Source organism: Phyllopteryx taeniolatus, chromosome 19, assembly GCF_024500385.1.
Source record: "Phyllopteryx taeniolatus isolate TA_2022b chromosome 19, UOR_Ptae_1.2, whole genome shotgun sequence".
In the NCBI taxonomy this organism is placed as follows: domain Eukaryota; kingdom Metazoa; phylum Chordata; class Actinopteri; order Syngnathiformes; family Syngnathidae; genus Phyllopteryx; species Phyllopteryx taeniolatus.
The window spans coordinates 13,092,878-13,109,324 of NC_084520.1; the positions used below are offsets into that span (position 1 = coordinate 13,092,878).

The 16,447-nt window shown below is 40.9% G+C and overlaps 2 protein-coding genes across 2 annotated transcripts in view; one reads left to right on the plus strand and one right to left on the minus strand.

Moving 5' to 3' along the window:
• The first annotated feature begins 2,626 nt into the window (after nt 1–2,626).
• Nucleotides 2,627–6,140, plus strand: LOC133469698 (carbonic anhydrase 4-like). The gene is made up of 9 exons (XM_061757087.1): nt 2,627–2,717; nt 2,909–2,981; nt 3,384–3,410; nt 3,496–3,666; nt 4,464–4,612; nt 4,695–4,790; nt 4,928–5,003; nt 5,082–5,245; nt 5,335–6,140. The coding sequence occupies exons 2-9, from the start codon at nt 2,909–2,911 to the stop codon at nt 5,530–5,532; spliced, it is 954 nt and encodes a 317-aa protein (XP_061613071.1). The 5' UTR covers nt 2,627–2,717; the 3' UTR covers nt 5,533–6,140.
• Nucleotides 5,856–16,447, minus strand: part of mmp25b (matrix metallopeptidase 25b) — a 29,169-nt gene continuing 18,577 nt past the window's right edge. Inside the window, exons 9-19 of the mRNA XM_061757096.1 lie at nt 15,116–15,138; nt 14,083–14,151; nt 13,192–13,324; nt 12,631–12,775; nt 11,486–11,772; nt 10,996–11,178; nt 10,303–10,387; nt 10,075–10,157; nt 9,832–9,984; nt 8,997–9,290; nt 5,856–8,400 (exon numbers count right to left, since the gene is read on the minus strand). Coding sequence (XP_061613080.1) covers nt 8,138–8,400; nt 8,997–9,290; nt 9,832–9,984; nt 10,075–10,157; nt 10,303–10,387; nt 10,996–11,178; nt 11,486–11,772; nt 12,631–12,775; nt 13,192–13,324; nt 14,083–14,151; nt 15,116–15,138 — 1,718 coding nt within the window. The 3' untranslated portion in view covers nt 5,856–8,137. The remainder of the gene's footprint in view (nt 8,401–8,996; nt 9,291–9,831; nt 9,985–10,074; nt 10,158–10,302; nt 10,388–10,995; nt 11,179–11,485; nt 11,773–12,630; nt 12,776–13,191; nt 13,325–14,082; nt 14,152–15,115; nt 15,139–16,447) is intronic.

Sequence of the window (16,447 nt, forward strand, 5' to 3'; positions counted from 1 at the left end):
AACACTGAATCTCTGCACACGCACAAATGTGGCCTACAAAGAACAAAACGAAACAAAAATATTTAGGAATGAGGTGTCCATTTGCAAGCTCCAAATATGGTCTTCTTGCACCTTACTTGTTATTGCTATTGTTGTTGTACAGATGGCAAAGATTCAGATGGATGTGACTTAACCATGCTAACATTGGCCACGTGTCGAAAGGGAACGAGCAGCGTTTCATTTGTTTAGTTATTTATTTTGTGTGATTTGCTCACGTTGTGATGACAAATACGAGTTGTATTAATTGGTGCTACCTGCCCTCTCCTGTATTATATACGTGATAGCTACGTGCAAATGAGCAAATCTAGGAAGCCCAGTTCATACAGAGTCAACCTAGACAAGAACAGGATCAGAATTTCCCTGCAATTTTCCGTCTTGTCTGGCAACGCTGGCATCAATACGGAGTGGCTACGTCTTCACTATCCATCCATCCACTTTTTGAGCCGCTTCTCCTCACTAGGGTCGCGGGCGTGCTGGAGCCTATCCCAGCTGTCATCGGGCAGGAGGCGGGGTACACCCTGAACTGGTTGCCAGCCAATCGCAGGGCACATAGGAACAAACATTCACACTCACAGTCATGCCTACGGGCAATTTAGAGTCTCCAATTCATGCATGTTTTTGGGATGTGGGAGGAAACCGGAGTGCCCGGAGAAAACCCACGCAGGCACGGGGAGAACATGCAAACTCCACACAGGCGGGGCCGGGGATTGAACCCCGGTCCTCAGAACTGTGAGGCTGACGCTCTAACCAGTCGGCCACCGTGCCGCCTTCTTCACTATCCTTCAGAGCTTTAAGGGTGTTGTGCAGCGGATTTTGTCACCTTTTGGATTTGCTGCTGCCTTTGTATCAAAGCATTGTGCTAAACTAGGCCAACTGACGTGAATGGTAAAAGCGACTTTTTCAGTTCCTGTTGAATTGTACATTCACTTTACAACCGAGCGATTGGCGGAAGGGGCGTTAACAGTATATTCCCTCAAGTAGTTCATAAATATGACATCATGACAGGGACTGGGTTTTCTCCGGGCACTCCGGTATCCTCCCACATCCCAAAAACATGCATTAATTGGAGACTCTAAATTGCCCGTAGGTGTGAATGTGAGTGCGAATGGTTGTTTGTTTGTATGTGCCCTGCGATTGGCTGGCAACCAGTTCAGGGTGTACCCCGCCTCCTGCCCGATGACGGCTGGGATAGGCTCCAGCACGCCCGCGGCCCTAGTGAGGAGAAGCGGCTCAGAAAATGGATGGATGGATGGACAGGGACTGGTTGAAACCAACTAAAAAAGTTATTTTTTATAGGTGTAAATATGTATTTGATTTACTCACTGAAACAGACTAACGAAGGACCTGGAGAGAGACAATAAAGGAAGAATATTAGCCCAATGTCTATGTTGAGATGTCTCTGAAACAGGCCTGACCGGATACATGCTGAATGAAATATAAGACATTAGTTGGATTACAGTATGAGACATAAACGAAACCCGCAAGCACAGCAGTCGCCCTAAACAAATTCTGTCAAATTCTGTCCACAAATATTACTGCATATAGCTTACTAAAACTTTATCCATTTAGAGGAAGAGGGGAAAAAAAGTGAGCTACATGTCTCAGTAGGAATTACTGTACATCATCAAGCAAACTGCTCTGACCGTGGGCAGACCTGAGGTAAGCTCTGTTTTTGATTTTATTTGTAATAGTTTTCAGTGTGTCACCCAAATCAATGCAACCCTGTTACTCATTATATAAATGCATATTCACGTCACATTTTTTTTTCATTATTATGAAGCAAAGTTTGTTCTTGACCACTGCGCGTGATTTGCAACACTGTTTTTGTAATTAGAATAATACTAAAATTGAAATACAATTTAACTTTATGTATTTCGTGGTAAAAAGATTTATTCAAAACAATTTTTCAAATATATATATTTTTTTAGGTGCCTGAATATTTGTCACAGGTTTGCACCAAGCACAGCAAAGTATATGACAAAAAGTGTACTGTTGATGGTTGAGCTAGATGAATCAAATAATGCCTAAAACGATGGGTTTCTGGCATTCAGAAACCCATTCATATGCAGTAATCGGAAAAAAACAAACACACAAGTAAGGTGTGTTTTTTTTTTCTTTCTCCAGTTATCCACATTAACTAATTTAGTTGATACAAAGCTGTTAAAAAAATATCCAAGTGCCCATGCAGGACTGGTCAGAATTTAGCTCGTGTCCAGTTATGTATTTATTTTGTTCCGCACTATGAGCGATATGCAAGTTAATAAAAATGGAAAACTATTTTAGGTATTTTATACAAATGACAGTTTTCAAAAAAATTATTTTTACTTTTGTAGTATTTATTTTCCCCCACTCAAGTATCTGCACTTCTCCTTCCAGTATGTAGATAATGCAAATATTTTTGCCACCTTTGGTATCCTATAACATTTTATCTGTAACATTGACAGCATGACACAGATTTGCATCTCTTGCTCTGGAATCTACATGTGATGTCTGGTGAAAAAGAAAAAAGAGAAAAGAATCCACTTGTGGTTAGGTGATAATGGAAACTTTTTTTTTTTTTTTTTTTTTTTTTGCGTGCTGAGCATATAAAAAGTGAGGGAGGGAGGATGAACGGTACAACTATTCTGTAAGGGGGAGTACACACATTACACACATCCACACCGGTCTGTCCCTTGAAGGTGAGATGAGACGAGTTTTTATATGTTATTATGTCTTTTTTTGTGTGTGTATTTTAGTCTTTACTTTTTTTTTTTTTTATTATTTGAGTTTGAGTCAATGAGAAGCTCTCCATTTTTTTTTTCATTGTTGGGACACTAGCTGCCCGTGTGTCGTCGTAGGTGTGTTGATTTATTTGTTATTATTGTTTTAGATGAAGGGGTTCATCGCTGTCTTTGCTGCTAGCATTTTTGTGGTGGATGTCTACTGTGACGATGACACAACTCGTAAGAATTTGTATATATATATACTTTTTTTTTTTTTTGGGTGTTGGGTCTTAACTTGGCTCATATTCAAAATTGAATCATACTCATTAATTATATATATTAATGATAATTTTATATATATATAGATATATTTTTTTCATGAGTAAACATGAAGCTGAACAAACTAATCTAAATGACCACATTTCATATAATGTTGTTCTGAAGATGGCCAGTCATAGTAATGTTCTACATAATTAGGAAACCATATTGTCACGCACTAGCAGCTTTTAGTGACAAATAGCAGTATCCTCAGACAATTAGTTGGCAACACTGAGCCCCTGATAGAAAAAAGATTCTTCACCCCTGTTTCATTAATAAGTCACTAACTTAAGTTTGTCTATTTCCTTTTCACCTTTTCCCCAGCCTGGTGTTATCACGACCCATCGTGCAGTAAGTGTCCACCATCTTATCGGCTTATCTTTGCTTCCTCATTGCTCCTCATTGATGACTCTCGAGCGCTTGTTTCTGCTTCCAGATGACACCAGATGGCCAGAAATTGCTGGGGATTTTTGCAATCGGAGCAGACAGTCGCCCATCAACATTGAGACGCGGTTGGTCACAGTCAACGAAAGCCTGAACGATTTCATCTTCAGAAACTACGACAGTACTAGCATACTAGACAATATTAGCAACACTGGCAAGACAGGTAAGGACCTGACCTACATTTACAACCTAAATTCTAATATTTGTTCCATGAAATTGTGTCAATTTATTCACGATAGTCTATTCTCTTCATTTAGTAGCGTTTCTCTCAGCTGCACTGCTTTTATTGGGCCTATCAGATTCCAGCCCCTTTGCTGCCATGGCAATTTAATCTGCCCAAGGCCGATGTAATTTAAATTATGTTAGCAATTGGACAGTTTCAATCAGATTTCAAATTTGTCATGGGCCTCATTGTCGTCGTCATTTTTCATTCGATTTGGTTGGTCACAGCAAAACTGGTTAGAGCCAACTCCGACCAGCAAAACACGTCCTTAGCAATCTACTCAATTTATCAGTTTTTGAGATATGAGCTGGCCGATTTTTTTATTTATTTTTTTCGCTTTGACTTGCAAGCGCAGACTTGAGATATGAGCCCTATATGGTGGTAGTGAACTCGACTCACTTCACGCTAAGCAGCACTTTGGCAAATAGTGAACAATTCTTCAAAACTAACCATAAAACAAAGAGAATTGCACCTTGTTTATTCTAAAAACCTTCAATCAACGGATTGAACACAAACGGTGTAGCAACACATGTAGACAGACAAATCTCTCCTCTGCGAAGAACTAGTATTAGTGCCATACTGATGAGCTGAGAGGAGTTAAGATGTATCAATGGACAAAATATCCATCTGTCTGTCCTATACTACCCCCAGGTGCCCAATGCAGGCCCACCACAAAGAGCAGCACTGTGGACTCTGGACTTTAGACTTATTGATCTGTTTTTACCTCTCCCTTTCAGTCAAAGTGAACTTTAAACCCGGGGTGCAGATTTCCGGGGGAGGTCTCTCCGAGGCCTACAACGGCCTGCAGTTTCACTTGCACTGGGGCAACCTCAGCAGCGTGCCTGGCTCCGAGCATGCCATGGATGGAGTACGCACGCCCATGGAGGTGAACACTATTAGCACTTTGCAATATTTGCTGCACTTGTCCCCTACCGTTCGAGTGTGTTAAGTTTTGACTCTGCCCACAGCTGCACATTGTACACATCAAGTCCAGCTTCAACGGGAACACGACGTTAGCGGTCGCTGACTCCATGGGAGTTGCTGCTCTTGGCTTTCTCATTGAGGTTAGATATTGTCATGTTTTTACAGTGTGATATCCCAATGTATTTTAGAATCCAATCTGATGTAACGTAAAAAAAAAAAAAAAAATAAATATATATATATATATATATATATATATATATATATATATATATATTAGGTACTGCCGAACACTACTGGTCAACCTGCCAGCTGGAATACGCTCACCAACTACCTACAGAACATCACATTGCGCGGTAAGGTGATGCCCGACCCTAACGAGTCAGTTCTGATGGATCCCTGTCGAGTTGACAACTTTTGATGTTTGTCATCAGATAATATTGTCGATGTGACGGAAGGGCTCTCACTGAACGACTTGCTGGTCGGAGTCGATCGCACGCAATATTATCGCTATCTCGGCTCGCTGACCACACCCAACTGCTACGAAGCTGTGGTCTGGACTGTGTTTAAGGATTCTATCAAAGTCAGCGCAGACTTGGTGAGTTTTTGTGGGATGAGAGAGAGACACAAAAACACACGACAATAAAAAACCTCCTAACATGGAAACGCCTCTCCCTTCCACCCTAGATTGACAAGTTCAGCACAATGCTGCATATCTCAAACGAAACCACATCACAGACTATGGTGAATGTGTTCAGGCGGGTCCAGCCGGCACAGCCCGTCAGCACTCGGTCTTCGAGTGCATCGGACACCAGCAATGCTTCCAAAACATGGCTCTCCCTGGGCCTGCTGGCCCTGAGCGTGCTACTGGGAAGAAGTTACTAACTTTTTGGAATGTGGCCAGCCTCTGCCGGCTCTTAATCATTCCAACTGTTTTATTTTCGCAAGTGTGCATGTAACCTGATCCACATTACGAATGATACTGCACTGAATGCAACATACATTCATTAATTCTGCATATTTCATTGCAGGATGTACTGTGTCTTAAACGAGTGAGATCAAAATAAGCCTAATGCTTAACGAATGTTTTGGAAATTTGCCAAAATGCGCAATATATAATTTGGGGTTTTAACGGCAGCTGCCGTCAAGACCTCACATTCGAAATGAAGATATTGTGAAGTTTATGTGTTTTATATTTATTATCTTACGTTGATTTGGATCAAGTTTGCCCTGTAATGCACTATAGTAATGCACATGTAGCTGAACTATTATGTGAATCTCTGTGTATGTGTGTGTGTGTGTGTGTGCGTGTGTGTGTGTGTGTGTGTGTGTTTGTGTTTGTGTGTTCACTGGTATACAGGACATTATGAAGGTTAAAAAAAAGATAACACACTTGTTAATGAAGTAAAAGTGCAATGTAGTGTACAGCTTTTTATTTTCCGCAAGGCTGATCAAATTGCCACTGACCCTGTCAATAAATAATGATGCGCTCACCATTTTCTTTTGAATGTTCTAACCCCATACTGAACAAAACATTTGATTGGTATATTTTCTTTTTGTTCATTACACAGAAAGAACAAGATGTTTGAACTTGGGAATTACCTGTGTATTTATTCCTGAAACAAAGCCTTGCTCTCGGGTGAACTCTCCCGTGCTATTAAGTCATTTCAAAATGGGCGGAACCAGCCCATTAATGAGTCCTGTCCTCCAGTGCATAGTTATCATGCACGATGAATTCTTTTAGTAGATATGATTCAAGATGCGACTCAATAAGACGCAAGTTAAAACCTGTTCCATACCCCTTTAACGATAACATTGAAAATCTGGTTTGCATAACTAAATGACATCCATGAACAATAGCTGAACAACTCCTGCCATCGCAAAGATAATATTCCTGAGTTTTGATTGACGCTGTCATTGCACTATTCAACAATAACGTCTATACAAAACACTTACTAATGCTGTTTAAAAATATATATATTTTTTTATTTAAGTAGGGGCAATATATTATATTATTCAAAATTACCGTGTTATATACAGGTGAGAAAAAAATGATCGATTCCCTGGCAAGTTAAAGTATGTTTTTATTTGCTGAATTAGTATACAGTACAATGGCGCCTTGGGATACGAGTTTAATTTGTTCCGTAACCATGTTCATAAATCGTGAATAACTCGAATCTCAAATCATTTTTCCCTACTGAAATGAATGGAAATGCCATTAATCCGTTCCAGCCCACCATCCCCCCAAAAATATTGTACACGTTTTTTGTCACACTTTACATCATTGAACGGTCATTGTGCTGTTGCCCGCCTTGGCCACCTGGGGGCAGTATAAGACAGACAGACGGATATTGTACATCATAGGTGTCAAACTCAAGGCCCGGGGGCCAGATGCGACCCGCCACATCATTTTATGTGGCCCGCGAAAGCAAATCACGCTTCGTTAATTTCCGTGATTTTTGCTCAAATCTGTACCCGAATTCCAAATTGTCATAATAATAAACAATATGTTGAGATATTGCATTTTTCTGTGACCAAACTCTTCTTCTACAGTAACTTAAACAATACTTGAACAAATGATTATCCTTGTCTTCTGATTTCAAAACTAGTTATCCCTCAATTTGTTGTGTAATGGTAATAATATGATTTGGTGATAAAGCATGTCACTGTTCTAACGTCCCTCTCAGGGAAATCATAACTACAATGTGTCCTGAGACAAAAATGAGCTTTACACCCCTGCTGTACATGGATGGATGTCTGTAAATTATAGACATCTCAGCTCCTCACAGAGGATAAAAAACGTATGACTGAGTACTATTATAGCGATGTTAGAGATTATAGATAGAGATGCTATAGTGAAAGTCAAAATGTGTTGTTGCACTATTTGTTTTCAAATATCAGTTACTTGAGTTTCTCATTATGTGTTAGCATTAAGCTAGCTAAAGGCCAAAGAACTAAAGGCTAAGCTATATCCATCCATCCATTTTCTGTACCGCTTATCCTCACTTGGGTCGCGGGCGTGCTAGAGCCTATCCCAGCTATCTTCGAGCAAGAGGCGGCGTACACGCTGAACTGGTCGCCAGCCAATCATATGTGTTTGTTTTAAATACACAACATGTAATTCTTCTAGTTTCATGTTTACTTTGACAGTAAACTTCAACTGGGAGTGGCATTAAACAGCTCGAAGCTTCTTTTGAAGAATTGTTCACAGTTTGCCAAAGTGCTCCCTAATGTGAAGTGAGTTGAGTTCACTGTCACCATACAGAGCTCCTATCTCAAGTTTCCGTTCGCAAGTCAAAGCAAAAACGGCTCACATCACGAATAACTCGTAGGTCGGGTCACTTGTATCTCAAGGCATCATTATATGTCTACTAAAGATCATTTAGACAAATTAAATAGTTTTGAAAAAATGTTGACATTGTGGTGATGAAGGAAAATATTCAACCTTTCTCCTCGCCCTGCAGTCACACACAGTAAACAGCTCCAGAACTCAACTTCCTATTTTAATAACAAGCTCCTTAACGGCCAGTAAAACAGACACCAGGAGGCAGTTGCTTGTTAGAGATGAAGACGAGGCCGTGAGGTCGCAGCGGCATCTGTGTGGGCCGTCGGGATCGGCCGGAGCGGAGGACGGAGGGGGAACGGGACAACGGAGCCAGTCCACGCCGATGGATTTCGGTTCCACAACGTCTTGGTCCAAGCCTCCGCTCTTGAGCACCCAGTAGTGGTTGTCCTTGAAGAAATAGGCATCGCCTGAGGAGAAACAGTAGCCCTGAGAGCAAGGCTACTTGGTGGGGGACTCGAGTCTCACCACTTGACTCGAGTCAATTTAGTAGAGACTCCAAAGTAACTTGGTACTTGCTCTAAAATTGAAGGTTCGAACTTGAGACCTATGACTTGCATATACAGTATGTGACCTACTTCTTCCTCTGCCTCACACCACCGGATAAACATGAAGGAGAATCTTTCAGAGACATCCAAGAATCAAACCATGGCTGACTTGAGCAAAAGTAATGGAAAAATGCTCCAAACAGCCCCGATTATTGGTATGTTTGTATACCGCTTAAGCACTTGTTGTCAATTGCTTTGTGGAACTGTGAACTATACTTCCACATTCCATCTATAGTAGACCTATGTGACATGTTAGTTATGTTGTTATCAGTTGACTGGAATGTGATCCATCAGAACAGACTGCCTCACGGCGTTATCGGACGGAAAGATTCCATCTCGATACTAATCGCGTCTGCGCCATGATATCGTCTGTGTGTCGCACTGTACCTACCAGAGAATTCCGCCACGCTAAGCACAGATAGGAACCACCGGTTCAGCCAGACTGTTAATGATGTTACCTTCGCCCCAGGTGATGATGTCATCCATGTGGGACGGAACTCCAGTCCAGAGGGAATTGTCACGCGGATAGCCCGACTCCGGCTGGCTGGTCACCCGCTGGCCTTTCCGGCTCTCGTCGAACCTCCAAAACTCGCCTTGGCTGAACAGATAAGTCTTGCCATTGTGAGCCCAGATGAAGGCGGCGTCCACCCTGTCTACCAGTGCCCCGCTCTTCCTCTTCATCCCCCATTCGGAGAGCGGGCGAGGATACCCGCTCATGGCCATTGTGTCCTTGAAGAGCCAGTACTGAGATCCTGTTTGAGAGTTGAACACAAGTTATTGCATGACCCCATCCAAATCTGTCAATGCTGGGAAGTTACCAAATACAAACACTTTGTCTGTTGTCGACTATGTACATTTGGTGTCACTGTGAAACACGTTTGGTAATTTTTTAAATTTTGATTAAAAACTGTTTTCCTCTTGCCTTCTTGTCTTCTCGGCTCCATTGGGATAACTCTGCTTCATTTTTCTCACAACATGCCAACAACTTTGTTTGGTTACCTTCTTCCTGATCTCAATGGAAGGTAGGGCGAGCGCATTCATAACGAAAGAGGAAAACTATTTCGTATGCAGAGAAGTTGTGCCATGTTATCAAAATGTGTATTGCATACAAGCGACACTAAAAATGTATGTCTGCACTTTTTGACTTTTACTTTGAGCTGAAGCAGTACTTGTACTTTTACCAGTTTATTTTTACATAGGTATCTGTATTTTTACCCAAGTATTTTTGCCACCTCTGCCCTTTCGCTTCAGATTGGACCCAACCTTATCTTAATTTCTGGTCAGGTTTCTCACCAATAAAGAAGACGATGCTGTTGTCGCTCTTGCGCTCGTACACGGCGTCGATCTTATTTGTTCCGAGAGGAAGGCCCATCCAGAAGTTTTTGATCTGAGCTGGATTATGCGACACCAGCGAGCCGTCTCGCTTGGTCCTCCAGAAATTAGCACCTTTTCCCCAGAAGACCGCAGAAAGGACGTCCATGTCAGACTCGAGCGTCACATGAGGACAAATTGGGGAATTTAAGGGTTTGTCTTCACCTTTAAAGAAGAAGACCTCCCCTCTGATGTTTGCGACTGCGTCAAATCCCCCGTGACAGCGGTCGTGGACAGAAGGGTCAGACCTGGGACAGCAAAAGGTCAAGATGCTCATTTTGGATTCACAAGAGGGCGCGTAAACCAGATTAGAAGCCAAGAAGTTAATTAAGTGTTATTGAGAGTACAAGTATGTTTTCACAAATGTGAATGAGTAGATGTGGTTTAACTCACGGTCTTGTCGGTCTGGTCGGAGGAGGACTGGGCAAACGAGGGAGATTGGGATCGACACCTCCTGGTGGCTCACCATCCTTGGTGCCTGTAAAAGAGCAATGTTGAAGAACGTGTTGTCACACAAGATGCAGACACCTTGTCATTTCAAGTAAACCCTCCTATAAATGTCTGCGGTGAGTATGTTTGCAGAGTTTTCACCTGAACAAGGAAATGCTTAGCACACATACTAGCTGGATTACCCATACAGTAAGTCATGAAATGGAAATAATTGCAGCTGCTTTCTGATGACTTTTCTAGTTGTGGAAACTGGAAATTAATTACCAAAAGTTTAGTGAGTCATCAAAATGAGAGGTGGCACCAACACATGATCAAAATCACAGTTGTGGTCACAAAACAGTGAATCAGCAAGATTCTCACAAGAGGCCACCAGTCGTATGTGTAAGAAAGATAAAATAGCTACACAAAGCGGAACTATGTACTGAGCTCATCAGCACCAGTACATCAGCTATTCAAAATGACAAACAGGACCAACGACATCCAAGAAAAATGTCAAAGAATTCAAATGTCTAGAATGGCAATGAAACATGGAGTGCCACCATCACCTGCAGCAAAACAGTGCACCTCGACTCGGCATGGCGAGATAGAGAGAGCGAGAGAGAAAAATAAAAGCAGTTATCCTGAGCAGTGACTGACCATAAAGCTGCTGAATGGCCAGTCTGTCGTCCAGGGCCAGCTGGTAGTGGGGGATGTCTCCCACGGGACCCTGGTAATACGGCCTCATAATGGAGGGGTCGGAGGAGGAATGCGACAGGCCCAGAGCGTGGCCAAACTCGTGCACTGCCACCGTGAACAAGTCGGTGGTGCTGCCGCTCTCCGCTGAAGGCAAAATTGTGCACGCGTTAGTCAACGAATGGCTGACACTGAATTAGTGCATGCCTTCAACCTGATACATGCATACACACACATTATGTATGGAAGTGCAGACGACTGTGGCTCCACTTACCCTAATGCAAGGGCATTAGAAACGCTTTAATACCCATTAAAAACAATTGCTATTAAATACAGATTCTTTTTTTTTTTTTTTTTTACAACACAGCAGGAATTGGATATGTTTCACACAGACAAATAAATTAACAATACACCGCGATAGGTGAAATGGAATATAGCCCAGGAAAAAATTTACCTCCATAGCTCCACCTCTCATGGTCGTCAAAGTGCGTGTCTCCTGATACGTCGTCCCTGCCGGGGAAGAAGGCGTGGGCTAGGGTGCCACCCTGCCCGTCAAAGGGGTACCCGTCGTCGTGTAGCAAGCTGTTGAAGGACACTCTGATGTCGCCGTCGCCTCTCGGCAGCTGGCGGAAATTCAAAGGAGCCGCGTCGCTCCAGGCTTTGAAGGCGTGCGTCAGGATGCTGTCCACCACGATGGATGGCAGGCCGGGTGAGAGGGAGGGCGACGGGTAGCTGTGGACGCTGCAAAAAGGGGACGGTTAGCATTAGGGGCAGTTCCAACAGTGCCCCACCAGAACCACCAGATCGCACTATGATCAAAAAAGTTGCCTTTACCTTCCAATGTTTTTTTTTTTGGGGGGGGTGAATACTGAGAAGTGATCCAGTAGCAATAGCACCTAATAACATTATAGACCTAATTTTGATTGAAATCATTATTGCGAACATGTCAACAGTAAAATCAAGTTAAATGACATATTTGAAAAAGACTTTGAAGAGGTCAAAACTTATTTACTCCTCCCACATCTTTGTTTCCTTATGATCACTATGGAACTGTTACTTTCTATGAACAGCAATATAACAATATTCACAGCTTGCGATTTTTTTCTGTGGATCCAATCCTCAGCTATTTGCTGTTTTCCTGCTCTTTTTGTAATGCTGTAAGATGCCACAAGATGGCACCAAGGTCCTAAAAGTATGAATTGGTGTCAAGGAAGTCTGTTGAAATGATACATTTCAACTGAGACACAAACATCTTTGTATGGCTTGGAGGAGCTAAGTTTAATCTGGGTTGTTAGTGGAAGTTAGGAGAGTCTTCACGACATGGAGATGTTCACTTCCAGTGCATTTTTTTTTTTGGAAGGTTAATTGTGTTGTTGATTCATGTTGCTGTGCTTCTAGTTATGTAAAATTGCATTTCAGTTCTCTGATTGAAATTTTGGGCCAGAGAGCCCACAGCCAAAGGAAGTCAGACAGACGCAACCTAAGAAAAAGACCCCAAATGAGACATATTGACCCATGCATATTGATTTTACAATTGAATCACTCTACTCTGTGTTAACTATAAAGCTTGCATTGGAAACCCCCCAGTCCCAAACATACCTCCATGTGAGATCGCTCTTGTGCCACTTAAGTCCTGACAGAGCATATCGTCTTCTCCTCCTCCTCTTCTTCAACATGTCCTCGCTACCGACAATATCGGGAAGCGAGCATCGCGGCGTCGTCATGAGCTTAAGTGTTTCACCATCTACAGGACGGATAGATTTGGTAAGAATGGATACACATCAATAGATGTTAGTACTGTGACAAGCAGATGCACTGACCTACATTTACAATCTAAATACAAATATTTGGTCCATGAAATTGTATGAATGTATTCCCAAAGGTCTATTTGCGCTATTTCTAGTGCATGTATGTGGATGTTTTATTTTTTAATTTATGTATTATTATTATTTATTATTATTATTTATTTATTTTAATTGTATTGGTACGTCATTTTGGGGATTTTCGTAATCATTCAAATGTGGCAAGGGTTGTTAACAACAGTCCTTTCTGGTCCGTAGAAGTGTGCTCGTTTTGTCCCATTCCACATTAAACACTGTTGTGCTGTGCTGCGTCGAAGCGAAACAGGAAGTCAGAGGCCTCATATGAGGACCCTTTTACCGAGCACGCCGGTTTCCCGCACGCCGCCAAATCGCTGCATAACACGTATGGCCTTCTCGATGCCCTCCTTGGTCTGCAGCTTACTCGTCCGCGGGTCGGGCGGAGGAAGGTAGCCGTACCTGCTCAACCAATCCTGCAGTGTACAAAGACAAAGAAGAAAAAAAGAGGAAGTGTGGTCGTGTGGTTTCCTCCAAACATGATTACCACAGCAAAATATAACTATATGGAAAAAACAACAATATGTTTTTCCTTCGCCGGTGCATTATTTTACTTCCTTTCCCATTTGTGACTCTCTCACGTGATTGAAGGATGCATCTTTATCGATATTACACGATTGTTTCCCTAATGAGTAAGTTGCCCAATGTTGTGGCGTTCACTGTCACCGTAACTAAATAGAAGGGTGTGCGCTGCAGGTGAAATCAACAGATCCGTGTGGTGTGTTCATGAATTTGTGTCAAAAGAGGAAAGATGCACATCTCTTAGAAGTGTTTTCGAAACAAGCCCTTCCCTATGCGGTGCTACCACCAGCGTACAGTTGAAAGGAAGCCACCAACCACAACTGTTGCTTTGCAAATGACCGTTTTTGTAATACAAAAAAACAAAAAACAAAGAATGATGCTTCAAAAAGTATTCTTAATAGCGCAATAATGTTCATATTTGATTGATACTGATTAAGAACATGTCAGTGTTCATTTGCATAATATTTTGGTTGTCATATGCAACGGTTTAGAGGTTCACGCCATTATACTGAGATGTGGCCATCATGTTTTACATGTAAGATACTTTGGTTGACTGAGTTTGCGAATAAATTCTTCGCTGTCAATCAAAAGTGTAGAAACACAATTTATCATACATCTCATCGTCCCATTCATAAAATTGATCCAGACTCACCACCGCTCTGCTGTATTGCTCAGGCACAGCTGATGTGCACGCAGGCAGAATCAACACCATCCACATCAGCTCCATCACAGTAGCTGCAGTTGAAAAAAAAGTATCTTTTTTTGATTGTTTGTTTTTAATCTGTCTGCTCTTTCCCCAAAAGCCAACAAGAAGCAAAAAAAAAAAAAAAAAAACTCACCGTGGGGTCTCCTCTCAAGCTTTACTCTGCTCTCCTGAGACTAGGATGGGCTGATGAGCATCTCTCTCTCTCTCTCTCTCTCTCTCTCTCTCTCTCTCTCTCTCTTTCTGTCTCTCGCTCTCTCTGACTCAAGTTCGTATGGGCTGGGACTACCCATCTTAAAACCGCGATCCACCACACCCAAGACTTATTTCACAAAATATTCAAAACGGCTCTTAGTATGATACAGCAGACTTCTAAACCAATGAAATGTACAACCACAATAATAAATATTTTGTTACTAATACAGTACTGCTCTGAAATTGTTAATCAAAAGTGAACATTGCTGTGATGTAAAAGAATAATTTTTTGCATCCAATCTCAACTCAACTCTATTTCTAGAGCATTTAAAACAAATTTAAAAAAAAGACCTCTGTAACAAAGTAATAATACAGATTGAACATACAATACAATAAAAGAATAATTAAAATAACATTCATAACTATAATAAATAAATGAATAAGATAAAATATTCATTTTTAATTCAAATATATTCTTTAAAAAACAGTTAGCCCTCTTCAGACAAGAATGGGTTGCAGTGCCTCCTCTGTGTCTTGGACCAACTGTCAGACTTTATGTTGGCCACCTGCAGTTCCACCAGCGTCCTGTAGGTGGGCTCAAGGTATATTTAGCTGTGGTTAGACTCCACAAACACGATAGCGAAGAAGAGTGTACAATCTCGTTATATTCTTTGGCCGAGACTTAAATTATTAAATTAGGTGAAAAGGAAAGTACATTTTTAAATCTTACTGAATTTTACTTTTACTTGAGTATTTATGTGACGAAGGATCGATACTTTTCCTCCGCTACAATGATCGACATGCCGTTCGCTACTTTTATTTATTCATTCTTGTGTGTACGCGTCTATTTTTAGACTTCATCTTCGACTTCCGCATAGGGATCACTAATGTCATTTGACTCCAATTCACCAATCAGACGACACAAGGCAGTCACATGACCGCTCACGTAGCTTCGCGAGCCAATCAAAATGACTAATCTTTTTTTTGGGGGGGGGGGACGTGCGACTGTGTGTATTTTACAGATTCCAAAAAACAACAGCTTTGTCATGCAGCTCTTCAATTGTGACTGCCCAAACTTGGATTTTTCAGCTCACTTCTAACTTGAGAAAACAACTTGCGGTACGTTGCAGATGTTTCTATTGTTGTTTTGGGTGTGGATATGGCAAAATTAGCACTACCCCTATGGTATCGCACAAGCACATACAATCAATTATTATGTTCCGCAAACAGCTTCTTCGTGAAGTCATTTAAGTGAATAAAGCAAATTTTCGTTTCTTTAGGGCCCAATGTATGTGTTCTTGGTTTTTGGGGAGTTAAAAATGGAAATGGTGGCAGGTGTGTGTCTACTCCCATATATTATTATTATTATTTTTTTTATTTTATTTGATGTTCATGCTCTGATTTAAAAAAAATAATAATAATCAGAAGTTAGTCACAAGTTACTCTTTACTTTAGTAGTTTTTTCCTTTTTGTACTTTCTTATTCAAGTAAATATTTGGATGACTAATTTTTACTTTTACTTGAGTCATATTCTAAAGTAACAGTACTCTTACTTGAGTACAATATTTGGCGACTCTATCCACCTTTGCCTCGACCCTAGTAAGGATAAGTGGTACGGAAAATGGATTAATTAATGAATAAAATTATACCTGTATTTTTATAATTTTGCCTTTTTTTTTTCTTTTGTGCTCCTGAAATTATTATTTTTCTCGTAATGCTACCTTTAACCCAAAAATTGTTTAACATTATGAATTTTCCCCCTCATGAAATTATGACTTTTTTTGAAAAAATATGACTTAATTCTTGTAATTTCTTTCTCAAATTGTGATTTGTTTTTCATTTCTTTTTTCTTCTTTGTCATGAATTTACAACTTGTTTTTCCTCATGCTACTTTTTTTTTTTACCCGAAAAATCACTTTTCTCTTGTAACATATTGACTTTTTCCCTCATGAAATTATGAAAATTACTTGAAAAAAAATTAGTTCTTGTAATCGTTTTCCTCATTTTTTTATTTTTTATTTATTTATTTTTTTGGGAGGGGGGAAATACAATTTTATTCAGCTTATATGCATTTTTTCTTACTACAACTTTATTCCTGAAATATTCAGAATTAGTTTTT